The sequence below is a fragment of the Anneissia japonica genome, unplaced genomic scaffold (genome assembly GCF_011630105.1).
Source record: "Anneissia japonica isolate Jap-2015-1 unplaced genomic scaffold, ASM1163010v1 scaffold581_len1011336_cov187, whole genome shotgun sequence".
In the NCBI taxonomy this organism is placed as follows: domain Eukaryota; kingdom Metazoa; phylum Echinodermata; class Crinoidea; order Comatulida; family Comatulidae; genus Anneissia; species Anneissia japonica.
Genome location: NW_022723686.1, coordinates 635,924 through 658,366, shown reverse-complemented (window position 1 = coordinate 658,366; position 22,443 = coordinate 635,924). Strand labels below are relative to the sequence as shown.

The 22,443-nt window shown below is 33.4% G+C and overlaps 1 protein-coding gene across 4 annotated transcripts in view; it reads right to left on the bottom strand.

Moving 5' to 3' along the window:
* The window catches only part of LOC117112332 (5-phosphohydroxy-L-lysine phospho-lyase-like), a 30,287-nt gene extending 7,844 nt beyond the window's left edge, over positions 1–22,443 (bottom strand). The window contains exons 1-10 of one of the 4 annotated variants that reach the window (XM_033255405.1): positions 22,283–22,443; positions 16,288–16,346; positions 10,531–10,649; positions 6,734–6,893; positions 6,166–6,240; positions 4,858–4,957; positions 3,766–3,879; positions 2,403–2,485; positions 902–1,002; positions 157–281 (exon numbers count right to left, since the gene is read on the bottom strand). In XM_033255405.1, the coding sequence (XP_033111296.1) occupies positions 157–281; positions 902–1,002; positions 2,403–2,485; positions 3,766–3,879; positions 4,858–4,957; positions 6,166–6,240; positions 6,734–6,893; positions 10,531–10,649; positions 16,288–16,340 (930 nt within the window). In that variant the 5' untranslated portion in view covers positions 16,341–16,346; positions 22,283–22,443. Of the gene's footprint in view, positions 1–156; positions 282–901; positions 1,003–2,402; positions 2,486–3,765; positions 3,880–4,857; positions 4,958–6,165; positions 6,241–6,733; positions 6,894–10,530; positions 10,650–16,287; positions 16,347–17,421; positions 17,670–21,273; positions 21,455–22,282 lie in introns of those variants that run through there. The other 3 variants (XM_033255404.1, XM_033255406.1, XM_033255407.1) reach the window with 3 other exon arrangements.

Here is a 22,443-nt window from a genome sequence, read left to right as displayed (position 1 = left end):
ATGTTTAAATTAGTTGTAAATACAAAATATGAAAAAAGTGTAATCAGATTTCAATTCACCACTCCAAAAAGAGAGGGCATCAAATCAGAGGGAGAACATCCGCTGACCACCGTCAGAAACTCGGTAATGTGCAGTCATCTGATGCACACCACTTACTGTATTGAAGTACTGGTATCCTCCAGCAGCGAAGCTTGCTGCTATTTCTGTAGTTGTAATGACAGCTGCCACTGGGTGGCCATTACCCATGGGTTTACCCATCGTGACTATGTCCGGAATGACATCTGAAAATGGGCAAAACCATGCAGAAATCCACAAAGCAGAGGGGGGATGGCGATATATAGTTTCTTTTTATATAGCTTTCTCAATAGAATCTCTTACTAATCCTTTAGTTCATATTTTTTTTCTCAATAGAGAATTAAACATTAAGAAATTTACACATATCTGTGTATTCTATAAATGCCAATTACTACTTGTATTTTTCTTCACCAATTTAACACAAGTTTTCTGATATTTAATAACAAGAATACACAAACAAAACATTAAAATCTATTTTATGCAATGAAATTTACTGGTGACAAAACTCAAATTATATTAAAATATTTTTGACTACACAATATGCACAGCAATCACTTTAAAAACCATAAAAGTAATAAATAATTTATAAATAACAATATTTTTTGGAAAATTTTATGTTGTTCAAAAACTATAAATCCACTGATGATTTGATTATTTTTTTTAATTTTTTTTTCTAGAAAATTTACAAAAATATTTCCATTCACAGATTGAAATATGCATAGACAAAATAAACAGACAGTATCCTAAATAAGTTGGTTGCATATAAATGATATAACATCAACAATTTAAGAAATATTAAGTAAAATTTAAAAGTCAAGATGCTTACCTGACCCTTGAAGCTGGAAAGCCCACATATGGGAGCCCACACGTCCAAATCCTACTTGTACTTCATCTAAGATGCAGACACCACCAGCTTCATGGACATACCTGAACAGGTAAACAAATTTGAGGTCAATACTTATTACTGTTACATGGTTAGTTACCAAGTGTAGGTGAGTAATATTGACCCTTAATACTGTCTATCAAGGCTTTAGTCAAGTCTTTTGAAGTGAGATTGAATATGCAAATTTGAGTTATAGCTGGTGAATGCAATTTGTATGTGGGAATTAATGATGCACGTAGTAATGTTTACTTAAACTGTCCACCCATTAAACATGCATCCTCAATACAAGCTAGTCAACTAGAAGGAAATGGCAGGTAGATGGTGGCATATGCTGGTATTTAAGCTAAGAATATTATATTTATTTTGTTTAAACCATACTTAACATGAGTGACCTGCTAATTATAGCATACATTTATATACATAGACCTGAGCAATATAACCTACAATACTCAACAGAAAAATATAATAATAAAAAATAATTCAATCCAATTTAATTTAAATTTATTTGTCTAAACGGGAAATTACAATGAGAAAAGTTATGGTTCGTAAAATTACAAATGCAATAATAATTGCTCCTAAATATTATTAATGTAATAATACTGTAATAACAATGAAATAATAGTAATTTCTACTTGTGCAATTATTTAAATTATTTAAATCCTGATGGAATTGAATTATATTTTTGTGAAATTCTGATGTATTTTATATCTAAATACTTATTGTAATTATTAGTATTTTAGTAGTTTATCAATTAAAAAGCCCAGTTATGAATAATTAAAATTACTTCAGCATGGAGGAATAAGTTATTCCTTGATGGTTCCTTTCAGCTTTCATAAAGGTTTTGTTACAAGTTGAACAGGTTGTTTTAAAAATGTTTAATTGGAGCTGAATAGACAAATGTCCTTGGTTGAATAAAGCTTTCAAACCAGATGAGTGACATGTATTATATTATCTAATGTCTAGGCTTTGAATATTTGACACCAACATTTAGGATAATCAATAAAAATGGTATTGTCAAAGAGCGATAGACTGATACACTAATTGGTAAGTTGAACATGAAAGCATTTAAGAGTGCAAATTCTTATCATCTAAAGGTTCAATTCAATTCAACGCAATATTTTTTTCACCAAAAAATACAACCCACAAAACAAATCAAAACAGTGATTGCACAGTGGTGAGGGACCAGTTAAGAAGCCTTGTCTCAGCTGTCCCTTTAACTTACATTTATAATTATTATAAACAAACAAAACAAACAAAAAATATGTTACATCCATAAAAAAAAAAACTCATGTGGACCCCTGGTGAATATACAATGCTTTTAAATCAATGTCAGGATAGTCCTATTTATGTATATCTACTTCAGTACTCCTAATTCAAGATATTTTCCTGCAGCTATATAACCAAAACAAAAACTATTTCTGATATCTTTTACATATACGCTTACTTAAAGACATTTTTGAAGTAATCAGGAGGAGGAATAATTTGACCTCCACAGCTCTGTAATGATTCAGCAATAAATGCAGCAATCTAGGAGATAAAAAAAAACAACAAATTAAGGTTTTTAATCAGTAGACATAATCACGACAGGTACTTAAACATGTATATAACTTTTCTTTATATAGCATACACTAGTTAGATACTACAATTGATATTAGTATTACTGATATTATAATTTGATTTCCTGTGAGTTTTCTGTAACTGAGCCCTCCACCACTGCTAGTAACAGAGCAGTTTTGCTGGTACATCAACTTTTAGTCAATTTTCTGTCTTTGGTGGTTTCTAGAATATTTTATGGTCAATGTTAGGTGGATTTTCACAACCTCTCTGCTTGCCACTCTTTGACCTAATATGGGCCTTGTACAAAATATTATTGATTATTAACAAAACCGCAATGTTTATTTGCCAGCGCATAGTACTCCCAAATTATATATGCTACAATAATCCAGAATCATAATTTCTATATAGTGGGATGCCCATGATAAAGATATTAGACTGTTTAAATTTAAACCTTCAAGAACAAAGTACAGCAGGCACACCTACATTATGATTCACTATACATTTGCATTTTATTGAAAATATCCAACTGTGTAAACACATATTACAGAATGAGCATAAATACCATTAAATAAACTTCAATTTGTTCCATTTGAGAGAATTAAATAAATTACAGGAAAAAAGATTTGAATCTTTTACTATATAATTTAAAGATTTTATATTACAGATTAGTTTTTATATTCTTCAATTTAAAGATTTAAATCTAGTCCTCTACATGGGGCCATGGATTCCAAAGAAGGCACAGCTCAATGCATAACAACATATTTAAAAAATTTATTTATTTATTTATTTAGTTTTAATAAGAACACTTGTTATCACCTCCTGTATCACATTTACTGGTATCTCACGTTTGGATATCAGATACAGGAAAAACAAGACAGACTGAGATAATGCCGAAATCAAATTAAAAACATTTTTAATATTATGTAGAAGCAGTTGGCGCATCGGTTGTGGCTTGGGCTCCCAACCTCGAGGTTGGGGTTCGGAACTCTCACTGTGCAAACTGCTTGTGTCCTTTGGCAGGGCACTTTTGTTGCCTCTCTCCACCCAGGAGTACAAGTGGGTACCTGGTAACTTCGAACACAATTGGCTGATTACTAGCTGCAATATTATGGAATTCTCCCCAGGGTGCTGAGTATGTGTTCCGTACAAGTTTGATCCAATGACCGGGGTAGTAATGTGAAGCGCTATATAAGACAAACATATTATTAATAAACTTTCTTCATAAATAAATAACATGGTATTAAAAATACCTTCCTGCCCTTAATATGAGCTTTGTTGATGACTTTTTTCACTTCTTTAGCATATTCTTCACCAGGCTTTTCAGCATCGCAATGCTTACCTCGGTACATGTCAGGAGGTGGGACCTAAATGTTGTTTGCATCAGGAATATTCATTAGAAGTACTATAATTGAACATGTATATTTTTTATATTTTATCAAATATTAATAATATGGCATCCATAAAGTACAACTTTTTTATTTGATTCAATTAATAACCTTTTTGGCATGGGTCTATGCCAAAAATATAGGAATGATAATTATATATTATATAATAATTTCTTAATATAATTTGAAATTTAATGCCAATAACCTATATACAAAGTTAGCAATTAAAATAGAAATTTACTTCTAAGATTATCTTACAAAACAAAGATGATGTCAAGCATATGTGAGGCATGTCATGGCGAAATGGTTAAGTTGTCGCACAAGCCAGTATTGAGTAAATGAGCTATAAATTTTTCTTTCACTATAGTTTAATGTCTTATTAATCATGTCCCAAAGTATATATTTAACTTATTTTATTCTAAACTTATTTTGGCCTCCTTCCACACACTTATTTTGTAATGTACTTTTATTCTTAGTTGGTTTTACTATTAAGCTTTTGGAATGTATGTTCTTATGTTCATGTGTGTGGAGGAATAAATTAAACAAACAAACAAAGTATTAGTTCTGGAAGTGGTCAACAAATCGTCTATTTAATGTTATTTAGATAGTTAATTCTATCAAACAATGTATGCACAAATAACTTTGGAAGGCAATTACTCAAAATCATGTTTATCTTGACTCTAAGAGTGCTGTACTTTCACTTTCCAATAACTTAGGCTTGAAATGTCCAATTTCAATGAATGACCCCTCATTTTATAGATCACATACTCAGGTATCTGAAAATACCAATAACTTGAATTTTAATTTTTGCTACAACTTAGCCATTTTGCCACAACAAGCCTCATGTTTGCTGTTTTATTTATTTGGTTTCAAGATGGGTTAGCTGCTCAGCATCAACAGTATTTGTAAAATTTGAATATTCCAGGTCAGCAATCAGATGGAAAAGAAAATACTTACAACATGCACCCATTCTTTATGGTGGTTGCCTTTGGCCCATGGCTGGTTGAATTTATACGGGCTCAAGTCCATTACGGTTGACACGTGCCCATGGTATGCACTGTGTAAATAGTCAAGAGAATGGATTATTGTTAAGAGTTAATTGATGCTATGACTTGAGGTACCTGTAGGTTTAATCAGTACACACCCCTCAATAGGTAAACACAAGCTAACCACAGCAAATACTTAATAAACTTGTTAAGTAAATCAACATGCCTGTATCTATTCCCGTGGTGTATCTAGTCTTGAAATTGGGTGGGGGGGGGGTTTTGATGATAGGAAAGGAACAAAGGTGAAGTGGAGGCTCGATGATTAAGTGAGGGCGGGGAGAAATAAGGTGACATGAGGTGATTTTTAACTACTTGAGCCTGATTTTTTTGCTTTGAACATTTTCAGTGAGGTGGGGGTGCACCCTACATATGCCACTGGTCTATCCTAATCAATGTAATTTCAACCTCCTACTGCTGATTTATTTTTATGAAACAGATATCCAAACACAAATTAAGTGATCATTATTTAAGTGATCTAGAAAGAAAAATTGGAGAACCTGAAGACAGCCAAAGAAATATGTGGTTAAAAGTTAAACAATAGTTACAGAGACATAAAAACAGTGACCAAGATTCACTTGCAGTGACAACAAATGACAGCCACATTGGCAATAAAGAAGGGCAATTATTAAATGAGAAAAGTACTTGATTACGTAAGTACTTGCTAGTCTAGGGCAATCAGCATTCAGAGCAATGATATAGTGAGTACCTATTGGTCTAGAACAATAACAATCTATTTAGCATTGACAAAGTACTTACACTGGTCTAGACAACAGCAACAAATAGCATTGGTGAAAAAAAGTATTTACTAGTCTAGGAACAGCACGCAATTTATAGCATAATAAAATAAATACTCTGGTCTACATGCGTGGATCCAGACCTTCGCACCATTCGCAGTGCGGCGAAGGTCAGGATGAGATTAAAATTTAAAAAGTATAGAGCACACCCCCCATGTTCATACTATTCCTTTTTAATAGAAATGATAAAAATTAGCCTAAAATCTGCTTTAAAATCCTCAGACCGGCTAAGTGTTTGTCACTGTGGACCTACACCTATGAACCCATCTGTGCGATAGTCAGGGTGAACCCTGGATCTGAGTCGGGGTCTAGAACAATACCAATCAATAGTATTCATGAAGAAAGCATTAAATACTAGTCTAGGAAAATAGCTTTTTATAAACATAATATAGCATTCAAATAGCATTAACAAAGAAAGTACTTACTGGTCTAGGACTATAGCATCATGGTGGCCAGTGTGGGCCCTTGCTAAGCGCAAGGCAAGATCATTTGCCTCAGATCTGAAATCAAACAATTATGAAAATAATCACTTATTATAATCAATTATTGAAATATTAACATTTTTGAATTATAAAATTATACCTGGTCCAATTTATGGTTGATTGTACCATGAGTGTGACAACGTGTATGTAGGTTAGTCTAAAAGTTATGCTTACTTTTATTATGTAAAACCATCTCATGTGAATTAATGTCCAAATAATAAAATATCCTATTTAGGTTTCTATATTTAATTGACTTAACAAAGTTAGAAGTGACTTGAAATCTCAATGTGGGTAACTATTACTATAAATAGAAGTCTAAATGGCAGTCCATACACACCATAATTGAAGCAGGCCATCCATAATTATACCAGCATTAATTACTTGTACACAAACTAAACTTATATTATACCAGGAACAGTATTAGGAATACAGTATAAGACAGACTCAACCTCCCCAGTGAGAAATAATATGGAGACCCAAAATTCAAGTTTGGTGAATGAAGCATACATACCCAGAATTGACCATAAAACAGATGCATAGTTTCTCAGGCAGTGTACTTGTGATTCTCTCTGCATACTCTACGAGATTGTCATGAAGAAAACGCGAATTTGTATTCAGTAAACGCATCTGCTTTACACCGGCCTCTACAACATCTGGATGAGAATGTCCAACTGAAAATGATAATAAGATTCGTTTTACTTTGGTGGAAGACATTATTTTCCCTAAATAGTGCATGCTTATTGACAACATAGGCTATCAACTACTATATAACACATCTTGCATGAGATCAGATATTTTCTGGTGAATAATTCATACATCTGTTTTAAAATAATTTAAGATAAATCATAAAAAATATTTATAATCTATGTTTTATTATAGCCCATACTTACTGTGTTAATATATCGACTCAGCCTTGTGTCTATACGTTCTTTATATTCATTAACATTGCATCCTGTATTATAATTTATAAGTACCATCATCGTCATTCTTACTGTTCTATTGCTTCACTTTAAATTTTGTTTTTAATGATTTTTAAAATTGTTTTTGCTATTGTTATTTTTTTGCCTGTTATGTGTTTATGATTTCTGTACTTGAGTATTCCATTTATATATCTTCACATACATGTACAGTATTTATATTTCATTCTTCCTATTCTGTAAGTGATGGGCTACCTGCTGTTGGTTGGGTGAGATTTGACATAAAATAAAATCTTCCGGTAGTGTGCATAACCTCTATTATTAGCATAATTGCACAGCAATCTATCTTTATATTTATCATGATTGTATTGCTTCGGAACCTTGGAAAAAAGAGTATATTTGTATATTCTGTCAACAAAGATAAAATTGACCTAGAACTGTATACCAATCAATGAAGATCTAAGTGTTATCATTAATGTAATTATTTGAAGGTTTAAATGGCAAATAAACAACAGAGATTATTTTCGGTAACACAAATCTATTTATGTGTGTACTGCAAATATTCGCTATCAGTATCATAGTATCATAAATGTCAATATTTATTGTAAAAAAATATTTGGTTATGAGATGACTACCAAGTTTGACACTACTTATTATATATTCCAGTGGTGTTTCTATTTTTATATTTGTAGGTAGACCAGTTTATAGCATAAAAATTAAAGCAGCATAAAATTAAATCAGTGTATTTTGAATCCCTACTTTCACCATTGTATTTCTCTGTACACACATGAATGCTTCAGTCATGTGAATGCTTCAGTCATGTACTGGAGCAATCCTATCTGTGATAGCTTTGTATAAGGTCCAAGGGTCACGAGAAAAATAGACGGAAAGCAAATTACATCATAACAAACTGCCCAACAACTTGGCAGGCATCCCAGTATTGTCTGACTTTAAACCAGTTCATACTGGTTCCAGGTTTCGAAAGTCTTTGTTGAAAAGTCAAGTCGTTCATTATATTGTGGTTTTCTAATTACAAATTCACACAACAAAAATGCAACAAAATACATTTACGCAATCATGTGAATGCATACTCATGCAAAAAAAAATTAATGTATTATGTAGTTTGACTTATATAGCGCTTTATACCGGAGTCTCAAATGCTTGATGTGTGGACTAGCCGTATAGTAACTTTTTTCTCCCCTAAGGGTCTCTTCATGTCTGAGCTACCCTGGTAAACCGCTACTCCTGTCTGTCATCTGTGTAGTACAGTACTGTACTTCGGCAATCTTAGACCTCGCTAAGGCTGTTAAGTCTACAGAGTATGTTAAAAACATTGATGCATCTACAGTATACACAAATTTTAATACCTGTAGATAACAGATTTAATTCCGATAACCAATGCAGTAGCCAGGATTTTTAAACTGTGTGGAGCAATATCAGGGTGGACCCACTTTACGCGTAATTAAAATAATGTGGACTATTTTCCTTAAAAATTGACCCATTTTACACAAATATAAGAAAATCTGGACCCATTCTTTGTGAACCTAATAGAAAAATTGTGTGGGACTAATCCCAACAGCGCCTACATTCAAAACAAACCAAATACATCTACCTGTAGGCCTGATATTTTTACAATGCATCACCACCTATAGATGCTACTTTATGCAAAAAGGACTGTTAATGATCCCAGTAAAGATAGGAAGTATTCTAAATACCAACCCATGCAATTACAATAAAAATGTGTATGGAATGAGAGTGTATTCATTAGAACAACCAAAATGACACATTATATATTTTCTTCATGGAATGAGTGCAACATCACTAAACACTTATTTTTTTAAAAATATTTTTTATACAGTATAAGAATCTCTATAACTTCCTGACTTTAATGCCCTACAGGTTGCTTTGAATATATTTGACCTGACAGTTAGGTCAAATTGAGAACCTATTGTGTTAAATTATAGTACAGCTACTGTACAAACAGTCCGTCTTTTTTATTATTTTATTACATTTCAGGATGAAGAAAAATACAACCAAAAGTCCTCCAAGGATTACCAAAAGTGAACACTATCAAGAAATCTCCAAGGCAAACATAAGTAAAGAAACAATGATCAAAACAACAAAATACAAATGTAAGATACAAAAATAAAAGATAATAAGCATAAAAAAAAGGTTCAATAATATATTGAAAAAATAAATAATTAGAATAATTATTTAAAGGCAAAGTATTAAAAAAGTTCAATAATATATTGAAAACAATAAATAATTTGAATAATATACAGTAATTATTTGAAGGCGATATTCAATTGATTTCTTACAATACATTAAATAATTAATTTTAAAATTTACAAAAATATTATTTAAAAGTGATTCATTAAAAATTCCATTCAATATCACTAATTTTAATTGAATTAAAAATTCAACAACAAAAATACAATTTACAAGCAATTCATTAGACAATAAAGTGAAAAAATTCATAAATTATCAATTACCTAAACATGAATTAAATCAAATTTATTATTTACATTTTATTCAATTATAAATTCAACTACAAAAATATAATTAATTAGCAATTCCTAAAATGATTTACAAACCATTTAATAACCAATTACAAAAATATAACTATACAGACCAATTTTTCTACCTACCAACAAAAATAAAATAAAATTTCAATATTTTTTTATGTATGCTTTTTAAACAATACAATATGTACAAAAAACCCCCCAAAATAACCCCAAATTTCAATAGAACAATTAAAAGTTTGGTCTTTTAGCATAAAAACAAAAACAAAAAAGAATATTAATTGGTACATAATGGAAATGTATGCTTCCTTTGTTTAGGGACTGCACTATCACCATCAACCTTTTTAGCTATCAATGATTACCACTAAAGGTTGACCATTCAAAATGGAAAGTAAGCTGAATATAACTCAATTAATAACTTTATCCACCAAACTTTTAATTTTATTCAATGTCACTTGTTACAAAACTATCAAACACAAAAAATGTCTAATTAGTAGCTGGTGAGTGTGGACCTTTTATATGGATTCATGTTCATATTTCGCTAAATAGACCAAACTTTAAGCACTGGCCCCTTGGACATTCTTGGTAAGGTCTCACAAAGCAATAGTGCAAAGTGTATGTAAACAAACTTGTTTGTAGGACAACACGTTTGTTTGTTTTTTGGACATTTCAGGTGCTATTCTTCTTGGTCATTTAAGGATTTTCTATACACGTAATTATCATTGCCTATAATTATTATGTATGATTTTATTTAAATGCAAGAAGTTAAGCAAATGAAAAAGCTAAACAGTTACTACATAAGTGGGCATCACTTATGCAGGCATTTTAAAGTGGGCATCACTTATTTAGGCATAAGATATTATACATACCATGTGCAACATTGTTGATGCAGTCCAAGTATTTTCCCCCTTTCTCATCGTACAAGTATTGCCCCTCTCCTCGCACGATCTTGAGTGGAGAATCACTGTAGTGCAGCTTACATGTGTCACTAAGAAAATTAAATTTAATATGTGAAAATCAGTACATTTGTGTGAACTAGTGCAACATGCAATACAAACACAAATATTTTGTCGAATTGTGTTAGGTCGGCGGTATACTTACCGCCTCCCTAAAACGATTCAATCTGCAGACTCAGTGATGGGAGATACAAGCTGGTCTGTAAATTTGGATTGACTGTCCCCAGGGCATTGCCTGAATATCTACCACCTCGTCGTAACATAGCAACTCATATTAATTTGAGAAATAGCAATGATATATCTACTGTATATGTGTGTTGAACCGAAAGATTTAGAAATCATCTTTGCCCTTTACAAACTGTTGACAACTGTTTATACTAAAGCTGCAATAATTCATATTTTTATATTTGAAATTATTTTTAACTCCACTCAATTGTCTTCTACATATTATTAAATTAAATTGACATTCCCTTCCTCTATTTTTGTATTAATGTAATTTTATCTCAATTTTGTAAATTTTAATTGTAATTCTATTGTTTTTTCTTAATGATCTTTTTTTAAGAATCAATTTTATGGTAATTTTTTTTATTTGACTTGATTTTTTCATTGCTCATGAGCATGTGGTCTTTTGTGATTGTTGCAATTTTTATCTTTGAAATGTTTATATTGTATACTTTTTATATGTATATATACTGTGTTGTCTTGCTTAATTTTGTTAGATTGACGCAATTCAGTTCAATACTGCAATGTCAATTTTTGTTGTTTTTAATAATAAACCAGAATGAATGAATACATGAAAAAACAAACTATAAAAATGTGGTAAGAAAAATCTTCAGACTCCTCTAGAGTGAAGTTGTATAGGTAGTGGTGAAAATGCTTGTTTTCTAATCACCTGATGGTCAGGGGTTCAATCCCTATGACAGCAGAACTTTTTCTCACAACTAAAAACAACTTTGGTAATTTGGGAAGTTACTCGCTATTGGATGTGAATGAAATAGTTGCTAAATTTTTTAATTTTTCACAAGAATCATACAGATGGGCTTAGTATAACAGGTTTTCGGCATTGCACATGCCACTGTAATTTTGTTTTGCTCGCTCCAAACTGCAGGAGTGAACCAATTACCCAATTCACACGTGCACCAAATGCAACAATGTTAAATTATAACGGTAGACTGAACCAACAAAAACATAAACAATTCTGTGTCCCTACGTTAGGTCGGTTCGCGGCCTACGTTCATCTTAGCCCTACAACGTACGTTTGCTGAACTACATTCTACGCGTAAGGTTCGTGTAGAGGATTGTTTATTCTACGTCCTACATGGCCTACACATACGCAAATCTTACGTTATGTCTACGACATTTACAGATGTGTATAAGAGACAGGTCTGGCAGGGAACGAAAAGATTGCCCATACTACCAAGAAATTGACAAAATCCTTGGTAAGTGCAAACTTGTTGATCTGGAGTCTGCCTAGACCTAGCTAGGCCCTCTCAATTAGTGAGTGTCATTTCGGTCCTGGTTGGGTCGTTTCGGTTCAGTCGCTATGGTGATGATAAACTATTACAGCAGTATAGCCTACGCCTAACTGCAATATTTTTTATGATAAAACCACAGCTTGTTTTAGTTCGTCTTTTATATTTTTATTAAGACTTTTAAAACCACGGTGTAATAAATTTCTTTGTCGTTATACCCGTAATGCAGTCGATGTTTACAGTTGGGAACAAACCATGTGCTCCATACCATCTCATGTTTCAAGTGTCAGAGTCGCGCTCTGTTCGGTTGAATGGTTTCTTATCACGCTAGCACAAAGGCGATTTAAACTTTCAACTTTTAATTTATTTACCTAACTTGCATATGTTAATAATAATTCATAAAAAATTAAAGCAATAATTAATAAACATTTTATGTAATAAATTTATTACCACATAGACAAATAATTGAGTATTCAGAGGAAGTAGAAAGCAAGTAAAAATTGACGCAAAACAAAATGAAGCACATGTTTAACCTTTCACCTAGATTAGTGGCAGGTGATTTGTTGTTTGGATGAGGGCCAACTTCACGCTGCCTCTAGATCGGCTTGAATCTTCCTTGTGGATTGCTGGTATTTAGTAATACATACAGTAACACGTAAAATATAATAATAATTAATAATAATAATTATTATTATTAAATCCTCATTTTGTCTGTATTTTTAATTTGTATTTATTTATTTATTTGGTTTCTTGCCGTTTTGGTCCATTGCTGTTCTACAGTAATAAAAAAAAGTGTAGCCGGTTTGGTAATTGCTGTTTTGACTTATTGCCGCTTTGACTAGAAAGCGCAAATGCTAGCGGTAACCTTTTGCCCTGCATGCTTTTTTTGGCAGTCGACCAAGTTTTTTTCTGACGCACTTACATTCCATCCCATGTGCTCGTTGTTTGTTGGTATATCAGGTTGCTTCAGCAAAACTAGTTTATTTTTTTCCATAGATATAGTGTCTTTGCGTATTACTATTTATATCAGTTTTGTAAATATGCTATCTCATCTGATCAAGGAATATGTATTACAAAAACTGGAATTTATTCTAGTAGTATTATGTGGTAGCTAGACGTTTTGAAGGATAGCGAGAAGATACAGAGTGAGCGTAGGCTTACACATGGTTATCTACAAGCACAGCGCATAGACCTTGTTAAGGTAACCAACAGATGAACATATTAATTAGGATAATTATCTTAAATTGTAAAAGCTAAACTTTAGAACAATAAAATACACAAGACACTTGCAATTAGACGATACCTGTTTTATCTTAATTCAGTTGTACACTACAACGTTTATTCATGTTAAATTATAACGGTAGACTGAACCAACAAAAACATAAACAATTCTGTGTCCCTACGTTAGGTCGGTTCGCGGCCTACGTTCATCTTAGCCCTACAACGTACGTTTGCTGAACTACATTCTACGCGTAAGGTTCGTGTAGAGGATTGTTTATTCTACGTCCTACATGGCCTACACATACGCAAATCTTACGTTATGTCTACGACATTTACGCGTAGTAAATGTTGCAATATTATTTGGCTGTACTGTAGGAAGCTAGTGTATGCTCGATTCCATCGCCGCCTTGCTTGGCCATCTTGGCCGGCCGAGAACCTGTCCCGTCCTGTTTTTTTTCTGAAATATGAGCTCTTGAAATTATAGTTTGATTTTTTAACAAGGTTCTGCCTTAAATGACTTTGGCTTTATTATTTTCTTTACTGTTGACTTGAAAATTAGGTAGGCCTACAGTATTTTACATATCAAAAGGAAGCAGGTAGGCATTGTTTGCACCAAGGACAGGAAAACAAAAGAAAACACAGCTTGCACATTTAACAAGTAGCAAATGTTTAGGCTTAATCAGCACATAAGAAATAGATGAAACTATAGTAATTAACTTGTTATCAACACCTAAAGTTAAACTTATGTTATTACATGATGACATGGATATTTTATTAACACCTAATCTTATTTTCTCATATGCTGGCCCCTTTAAATTACTCTACAATCTCAAATGAATTAAAAAAAAAACTTTTCTATATTTCTAATGAAATACAAAGAGTGCATGATGTGTCTTTTTTTCTGTCAAATTTGTATGTTTTTTTTATGTTGTATTTAATCCTTAATTGTATTTACTGTTTTTCAATTAGGTTTAGGTATCGTCTGTTTTTAATGGTTGTGGTTTTTGTGTAATGGTTCCTCTTTTTTGCAATTGTTGAACTTAATTTTTAATTGTATTTAATATTAATTTGATTTGGTCTTTATATTTTAATATTTAATCTTTTATATTGAGATTATTGAGATTTTTGTATTTTGTATTTCTTTTATTGGTTTTGTGCATTGTTATTGCTGCGAAGCAGCCAATTCATATTCTTGACAGCAATTTGACCTCTGAAAGGTAATTGTTTGTCAAAAAACAAGGGCCTAAAGATGACTGAAAAGCGGAGTTTCCTTCTTTTGTTCTGCCGGGTAAAATCAATTACTTTAGGCGACGTTTGTAGACTAACCAACACGTACCAATGTCCGCATGTCGCGCTAGCCTTATCCTACTCTGTAGGCCTAGACTAGCTAGGATGGTATAGGCCTAGCCTTGAAGAGACGAAGGTCCCAATGAAAAACAACGTCGCTCCTTGATAGCTAACATTGTCTATTTAACTTCACAATAATTCATTATTAGACCTATAGTTGTTTTTTGAATTGTACTCCACAAATCTCAGCCGATACCTCGCACAACTTGAGTAACGTCTCGTATCTATTGTCATGACGTCATGGCTTGCTGGCTCACACTTGCGATGTCTCGCACTTGTGATCAAATAACACTTTGTAATAACAACTAATAATAATAACTTTGGCAACACTCTTTGGCAGTCAACTCGCCCCTAGAAAACCCGCCCTTGGAAACTTGCCCCATACAAAAATGTACACTTCCTAGATTATGCAGTCTTCAAAATAAAAATTTTAACCTTTGGTTAAATCAACTATATTTTCCACATACATAGAAATTTTTGAAACTTTATTAAAAAAAACCTAAACCATAATTCACCACTATGGACACTTTTTGACAAAAATGAAAAATTACGACTTTGTTACCCAATGAGAAGTGTTCTAATATAGACAATGGGTCGTGTCTCATATTATTTGTTATATTTTTATTATTCATTATTTTCACTTGACTCGCATAAATAATTTTGTTTGAAGAACATTTATATGCAGTTGTACTTCGTAGCACTTGCAATTTGCAATTTCTAGTTTTTAAACTGTAATAAGAATACTTCAATTCAGCCAATGGCTGCTATTGTATTTTTAATTTTTGAGCAATAAGATACCAAGAATATATACTATAACTGTAAGCAAACAATTTATCATTGACTGTAAGTACAAATTTACTATACGACTGTACAATATGTACAGTATTTTTAAATTTGATTAACAAAATTTCTCAACCAATTCTGATTAACAATTGGATTCAGATGGGTTTTTAGCCAAGTATGAAAATTCACCAATATTCAAAGGGTTAATGTACAGTACAGTATGACCTCCATTACATAATGCATGGAAGATTTTATGCAATTACCACAAACAGAATGAATAACCAACAGATTCCCTTCGGACTAAAATAATGGAAGCAATTTTAATATAAAAAGGTCTACAACCTGAGGATAAAATTCTTGAAGAAAGAAAATTGATAAACTTCTGTACAAATATGAAAACCATTCTCAAGGATCAAATATTAATATATTATGGATTAAAGAATTTACTCTAGGAAATTGAAAGACTTTGAGGGGATGAACTTTGTCAATTTCTGGTTCACATACGGAGTAAAAAAAAAAAACCTATATAAAGTAGTTGAATGACAGGAAAGAAGAACGACTACTGTAATTTAAGGAAATGATAAGTAATTGGACTGATATGTAATTGCTTATCAAATTCTGAAAAATAATTGAAATAATTGATAACGTTTGCCACTTTGTTATGAACAGAAAATTGAAATCTTAGATTTGTGATGATGGTAAGAGCAGGAAGAAAATATAATAAATATTTCTTTTTCCATGTTAAAAGATAGGATTAGTAGTAGTTGATAGGTGACTCTACCATATCCTATCTATCAATAAATAAAACTGAAAGAAAGATAAAGTAGAACAAAATGATTTAACATACCCAATGAACTGTTTCCTCTTCTTCACTGTTGTATTTTTTGGTAAAGTCTCCATTCCTTTCTATAAATAGAATTTAACAAATAATTTAAATAAAAATAACTTCCTTTCATAAAATAAATAGCAAAATATTTAGATTTAAAAAAATGTCTACCAGCAATGTACTGTACAATATTTTTGGCAAAGTAAGTAGCATTTTTAAATGAATATATTTTACAATTAATTAGCAAATTTCTATCTACAATGGCTGGCTACCATAAATTATCAGACAATCTACAGTACTGTAGAATTTCAAAACCTTTGCTCGTAAAGTCAGAGGTTGTCTTATGCATGAGAGACACTTGACAACTTCATGAAAGGTTGCAGTGTTCTCCCGACGCCGGTTTAGCCGTCAACTTTACCGGTAAAAATAAACGGCCGACCGGTAAAATTTTGTTGGTTTAAAAAAAACAAACCACTGAATTAGGCCTAGCTTTAGGCCTAGCCCGAGGCCAAGCTTAGTATAGGATCGGCCTTCCTTCTTGAGGCCTCGAATCATACATTAGCTATAATTTATCTCCAGTTTCACCAACGAAACTTACAAACCTTGATTAAAAACCACAATACTGTTCGTTGACAAGACAGCGATGAATGACAACAAATTTTTGATCGATCGACTCGAAAAAACAAACAAGCAAGCATCGCAAAACTTTCATCTCTCCCCTAAGCTGCAGGAATTTGTGCAATAGACTCGTAATCCAGACGAATTTTAAAACTGGTGGAGTAGTATTATACTTGTAGCAGTTTTTCAATACGTCTGGAATGAGAGTCTGAGTTGTATAAATTCCTGTAGCTTAGGCGGACTATCGTTCGCAAAAGTTTTCCAATGAATTGTTCGCTCTGGAATCAATCAAATGATCAAATCAAACAAACTGGCCAAGCCAGACTGGAGACGTTTTTTTACGAAAAGGTTGGTAATGTTTACTGAGTTTTAATGATGATGAGTTTAAATTATGAGAATTTCTTAGTTTATTTGATTTTATATACCTAAATTTCCCCGATGTTTTAATGAATAAAAGATAAAATGGGACCTCCCTTCATTCATCATACATACTCATAGCCGTTTACAAAACAACCACATTAACTTAGCGGCTCCTACCTATAACTGTCCAAAACCCAAGTGATATGCAAAGTAGAAAGGCTACGATAATGCTGTAATTAATAATAATAAAACCGTATCAATTAGCGCCTTTTTTAATCTCATTTTCGGCGAGGCATGCCCTTGGCAAGCGCTTTTTGCATTTTAAAGGCAAAAGGATCACTAGCTTAGAGTAGTAGTTTATGGCCTGCGTGCGGAATGTAGACCTTTCCTTCGCGCAATAATTTGGCCTAGAAACCCGTCTGCGCATCTTGCAAAAGGAGGGCCGATTTCTGCTCAGATTTTGCCGAAAATTAGGCTTTGATCTTTAATATATAACCAATGCAATTATGCAGCAATTACGATTACGCGCACACCTATTTACCTAGCGATTTTTAGGTACTGTATCCTTCGCGCAATTAAACTTTAGTGCTAGACCTGTCTCTTATACACATCTAGATGTGTATAAGAGACAGCATACATATACACACACACATCACTTTTTAAACATTTTGAGTGAAGCCTGACCACGCCCACTTGCTCTCATCAGGGATATCACTCCCTCCCACACCTCAGACCCCTTGTCTTGTCAGGGCAAATCCTGGCGCCACCTCTGATTGAATATAATAAAACATATCAAATAATTTAATTTATTATATCCCACTTAATTTTTAATGCTACAGTAGGTGCTTTTTATGTAGAGTGCCATTATAAATCATCAATGCGATGATTCGTCGGGTCCGATCGCACCTTCAATTTCAAGGAAAGTGATAGAAACTTATTCGAAGTTACCCTGGAGAAGTTGTTTATCTTGATCAAAGGCCTATGATTCTAATTGCGACATTGATATATTGCTTTAAGTAACTGCAAAAATAACTTTTTCAGAGGCGAATTTAGATAAAAGACAGTTATAAAGTATTTATTAAAGTTTTAATAGCTTTGTATTAACACCAGTTTATCTAATGTAATTTTCACTGTAATTAAACAGATTCGTTAACAGGTGACTCCTTTACATTACTGCTATAAAGTAATCGACAACAATGTACGTTATTCAATATTTTTAAAAACCTTTAACACGATGGCTGACAGCGATGAGTATACTCACCATGAGGGCGCCAGGGACGAGTATACTGAGGGCGCCAGGGACGAGTATACTCGTCAAAATCGGGGTAACATTCTAGCGTTTATAACTTCTTTATTATACATTGTAGAACCACAGACTCAATGGCTGGTAGTTTGGGGAAGATACATCTAGAATCTAACGCACAAATGACGCATGTATGTTTGTTGTATTACAGTATGTTGCCGGTAGTACACTTGAGTGGTACAAGTGGGGACACCCTTTGAACATATACCAACCCATGTGTAAATCTAGTCTACGTCTAAATTGGAGAAGCACGCGAGAGCTAGGCAGGAGCTAGTCCAAGTAGATGAGCTTGCTTGATGGAAGCATTACGCATGCATATCACTATGCAGCATGGAAGTTTGGAAAAGTGCGAACAAAAAGGAGACACATTGACAGATTGATCATAGAAAAAGAAAATAATTGATTAATTGTATAATAACTGATTGATGGAATTTATTCAATATCAAAACAGAAATTAGGCCTAAATAAGAAAATGAATACATTACAATAGTAGAACAGGTGCCTTGGCTCACGTACTGGCATATTTTTGGCGCAACACACTACTCACACACGCCGCCACCTCGGTCCTCAGCGTTGTGAGGTTGGAGGTTCAATTTTTATTATGTAATTTATAAACGGTATAAATGGTAAACCTAAAGTACCGGTAAGCGATTTTTTAATTACCAAAACAGACAGTGTTGACTGAATGCCAAGCCAGTGTAGGCTAGAGTAGGACCAGACCCGGTTTGACAGCACTAGTCTAGGACTACACACCCGAAACCTCGGCTACTCTACGTGTAAAATTCCTGGCCCTTTCGAGGCCTGTTACATCTACGGGTAAATTTTAGGTACGTCCCGGCACTACGGGGACACAACTATGTGTACATCCCCGGCTCAGTTTCGGCAAGTGACCTGCTATGGCCCGGGGGACCCGGGACTACAATTGACAAGTGCATTAATCTTTAATAGGTATGTGCTAGCACTGAGATCAATCTTTATAATTTGATTTGAAATAGGCCTACATGAATGCAAGCAACTAATTAAAGAGCATTAATAGGCATAATAATAATGTACAGTAGCTGGGCATTTGATTTGAGTGGTGAATTAATTATAAGAACAAAACAAAAACAGTGAAACAGACTTTCACTGTACAGTACAGTCAACTCTCCCAATACCGACCACGCTGAAAACCGGATTTCACGCAAAACCGGTCGTTTTTTACAGTCCCAAAATCATTCCAATTCTTACTGTATTAAAATACTTTCTGAAAACCGGATCTCCCAATTCCGGCCAAATTCTTAAGTCCGGAACAATAAAATTACCTTCTGAAAACCGGACGGCCAGTTTAAAACGATGATTTATTGACGAAATATGTTAAATAAATCATTGGGGACACATCGACTGACTGCAAAAAACAACTATCAATCACAGAACAACACCACGTGTACGATCGTTAGTGTTGATCATGTGACACGACGATAGCGCATTAATTAATTAATTGCAATAAGCCTAGATTTCATTTGTTTAATAATCTGATAAAAAAAAAGTTCATGAGTGTGTTTTCTTTAAAAGGAACGTATCCTTTTCTCACATTTTGCATTCATTCTCACGCTAAGGCAAAACAAGCGGTCCCAACAAAAGGCTATTGACTTCATAAAAACAATTGCACATGACACATTGACTGTCACCTCTGACTGTTTTCTATTGGCTGACGCAGTTTAGGGGGCGCTGCATAAGTTAGCACTTATTTTTAGCATTCAGTGACCCACCAAGGTTATACCAGCGGCATCAAAACCAATTAAGTGTGCAACCTCGATGAAGCAAAGCAGATTATGGCGATCGAACGAAAAATAACACTGACACTTATTATAAAAAACGATACACATTAGGTTGATTTGTGTAAATTTAATTTAAGTAAAACATGAATTTTAATTGATGATCTCAGGTCAGTATGCCTACACGGTACATGATGCAGTGTGGTGTACCTATCTACTGTACCTTGCTAGGCCTAGGCTTATTATCGACTCAAGGTCGGGGAACCAAGGTAGGTAAACATGAGGTTCTCTAAACTGGTCCATCCGGAAAACCGGTCAAAGTGGATGGTCCGAAGGGTGGTCGGTATTGGGAGAGTTGACTGTATGATTTTGATTTCTTCAATTTCAAACTACAGTAATGGCCACCGTGTTAGTCGTGTCATTTAAAAAAATTTTAACTGACATTACCCACTATTTTAAACTTATCCGTTCAAAATCTACTGGCCGATATCGAAAAAAAGTTTGGCCAAATTTGGACGCAAGATGGCGTGTGTTTGGCTTGGAGCCTGTTGACTATCTAGCAACCTTGCCTCAGGCCTAATCTGATGATTGACAAAAGACTGACCAATCAATGAGACACAATAAGTCAATATAGGCCTAGGCCTAGCCTAGGCTAGAAGTTTTCTTTTTGGCCTGGGCCTAGGCCTCCTAAGCTGTTAAAGCCTAGGCTAGGCCCTAGGCCTATGTACAGTATATGTATATACTTAGAGGTTTTATGCATGAAGCGCTATACAAGACCGACATATTATTGTTATTATATTATAAGCCTAGGCCTAGACTACGCGTGAAGGATGCTAGAACTACAATAGTAGCCTAGGCCCTAGGTACAGCAGGAAGGAGGGTGGAGAGAGGATGACAAGAAGGCTAGGCCTAGATACCTAATACCTATCTAGCTTCAAATAATAAAGTTATAATATAGCGCCTACGCCTTACCTTTTCGTTGATGTCTTACCACGGAAGAAATCAATTCGATAATAATGAAAAAAAAGTTACTTTTCAGCGACAACAAAGATAAGGTGATGTCAGAACTATCTCATTATTCTTTGGTCACGCATCCAACCACGTCTTCTGGGTGCTTTCTTGGTGCTTTCACACCACCGTGGAAAGCAAGACGGCGTCGCGTCTGTGTTATCATGATGACGTACAAATAGAAGGCGCTAGACAGATAAATGATTTTATTGTTGATCATTTTATTTGTTGTTCAGTTGCTTCGTTTATTTTTATTTTTTTGTATTATTCTTATTCTTATTCTTATTATTATTAAGCAATTAGTAGAAATATTAGAAATAATACACCATACAGTAGTAAAATTATTGTACGAAGTTTAGATTTAATGCTTGAAAAAATTTATTATTATTATTATTATTATTATTATTATTATTATTATTATTATTATTATTATTATTATTATTATTAAGCAATTAGTAGAAATAATAGAAATAGTACACCATACAGTAGTAAAATTATTGTGCGAAGTTTAGATTTAATGCTTGAAAAAATTTCCTGAGGGCCTGCAACGCCCGAAGGAAATTTTTGAATGCATTAAATCTAACATAAGTATAATAATTTTCCGTTTAGTGTACGATGCATGCTCTATTAATTGCTTTATAAGTCATTCGCCGTCTATAAATTTTAGTTTTTTACAGCTCATTCTTGGTAATAGCAGGAGGAGGCCCGGGCGGCCTGCATCTAAATGTGTTCCTTGAGTCCTTAAAATAGGTCTAGAATATTTCTAATAAACGTTCACTTTGTTGTGTTTATGAGGGTCTATTGATTCAATGAATTCCTTAATTGTTCATACTTAATATTGAATTTGAAGTAACTTTCTTCGGGTTCTTTACGAAAGCAATTTTCAATTACAATTCAATTTTTATCGCGGTGCGCGATGTATTCGCGGTGGTCACGAAAAAATTATAATATAGCGCCTACGCGTACGCCTTACCTTTTCGTTGATGTCTTACCACGGAAGAAATCAATTCGATAATAATGAAAAAAAAAGTTACTTTGCAGCGACAACAAAGATAAGGTGATGTCAGAACTATCTCATTATTCTTTGGTCACGCATCCAACCACGTCTTCTGGGTGCTTTCTTGGTGCTTTCAC